At 39.1% G+C, this 1,630-nt stretch overlaps 1 protein-coding gene across 1 annotated transcript; it reads right to left on the bottom strand.

Moving 5' to 3' along the window:
• Nucleotides 1–23: 23 nt before the first annotated feature.
• LOC111379061 (metal transporter Nramp2-like) lies at nucleotides 24–1,359 on the bottom strand. Its single transcript, XM_023002390.1, has one exon. The coding sequence runs from the start codon at nucleotides 1,159–1,161 to the stop codon at nucleotides 451–453; it is 711 nt and encodes a 236-aa protein (XP_022858158.1). The 5' UTR covers nucleotides 1,162–1,359; the 3' UTR covers nucleotides 24–450.
• Between the last annotated feature and the right edge of the window lie 271 nt (nucleotides 1,360–1,630).

Raw genomic sequence — 1,630 nt, 5'->3', positions numbered from 1 at the left:
CCCCCAAAAAAAAAAAAAAAAAAAAAAAGCCTCTAATGCCAAACTAACATCATCTTCTACAAACAAGTAAAGGTACCAACTTTCACAACAAGAAATATTTATACTACAAAAGTAATGTTGGCTTCCACCAAAAATAAAGGTACAGCTCAGAATGGCATGCAGAGTGTAACTCAGTAACGAATGGCATTTTAACAATAAACTTATTAATCGGAATTATAACAAAAATATACCAAGCAACTAACGGAAAACTTTGAGACCAAGAGAAGAAAAACTCTGTTTTCGAATTTTATTAACAATATAGGACTACCTCAATTCCCAGAAGTTCCGGATAAGTATGTCAAGAAAAACTATAATCAAAATGAACTTTATCAATCTCGGTTTTCCTAACTAGTTTCAGATGAAAAAACTGTAGTCCCGGTAGTATTTTTTTCCCTTTATTTTCAACATTTCTCACCTACAAAATGGTAAAGAAAATTGAAAAACAACATACCAATCAGATGCCGTAATCAAGACACCAGTCCAAAGGGGGATCACACCACGGCTCAAAATTTTAATAGCAATGGCACTGCCAATAACCTCCTGAATATCCGCCCCAATCAAAGCCAGCTCCGCCATGAACCAAAGCAAAAGCCGGGCCCAATCAGGGTACTCCTCCCGGCACAACTCCGACAAGTGCCGGCCGGTTACCACACCCACCCTCACGAACAGAAGCTGGATCAACAAACCCATAACCGTTGCCCACATCAATAACCAGAGTAACGAATAGCCGGCAATTGCTCCCGCCTGCAGATCCCCCTCCAAATTACCAGGATCCAAGAACGCAATACTCATCAAAAACCCGGGACCCGTAAATAACCACAATTTCTTAAACGAAAATGGTGGCACACTGCTAAAATCTGTGGAGCTGGTGGAATCCAATTTGAAATCAAGAATCAAAATCTTTTCCTGGGATTCATACGCAGATTCTTCTACATCTTCTTGTTCGATTTTTTCACTATTGTCAGTTGACCGGAGTTTTGAGGGTAATAGACGGTGAGATTCATCTACTTGTTCTGGTTCTTGTACTTCTAGTACTTTGACTTTGGAGGAATTGGAGGGTGTATGGTCTTGTTCTTCAGGTGGGTTCATTATATAATTCGAATCGCCATTCCCTTTTCCCATGGGATGGGGTTTAGGTTGGGGAAGGGAGGTACGCGGCGGATGGTCGTTTGTGAGGGTGAAAGGTGTGACAATAGGCCAAGCCGACGGTGGAGAATCGGGCTTCTGGCGGGATGCGGGAATTTATAGATCAGTTATACGGGAGAATGTATGGCCTGCACGCGGTAGTTAGTTACATTGATGCAATTGCCAATAGTTTGTGGCCATGTACGGATTCCTGAGTGTTAAGCATGCTTGGTTAAGCTCTTTTAATTAATTACTTTTTTTTTTTTTTGTCTAATTTTTATTGGTAGGCTTCATTTTCCCTTTTGTCAGTCCAAAATTATAGTTCACTTCCCTCATTGAAAGCATATACTTCTTCTGTTCCATTTATATATATTTTGTTTTTCACACGATTTAAGAAATCTCATTTAATGTTATTGAAAAAATAATTTTTCAAGAAATTTCTTAATCTACCCCTATTTAATTTTCA

The sequence above is a fragment of the Olea europaea genome, unplaced genomic scaffold (assembly GCF_002742605.1).
Source record: "Olea europaea var. sylvestris unplaced genomic scaffold, O_europaea_v1 scaffold19245, whole genome shotgun sequence".
NCBI classification, from domain to species: Eukaryota; Viridiplantae; Streptophyta; class Magnoliopsida; order Lamiales; family Oleaceae; genus Olea; species Olea europaea.
This window is presented reverse-complemented; position numbering and strand designations above follow the sequence as displayed.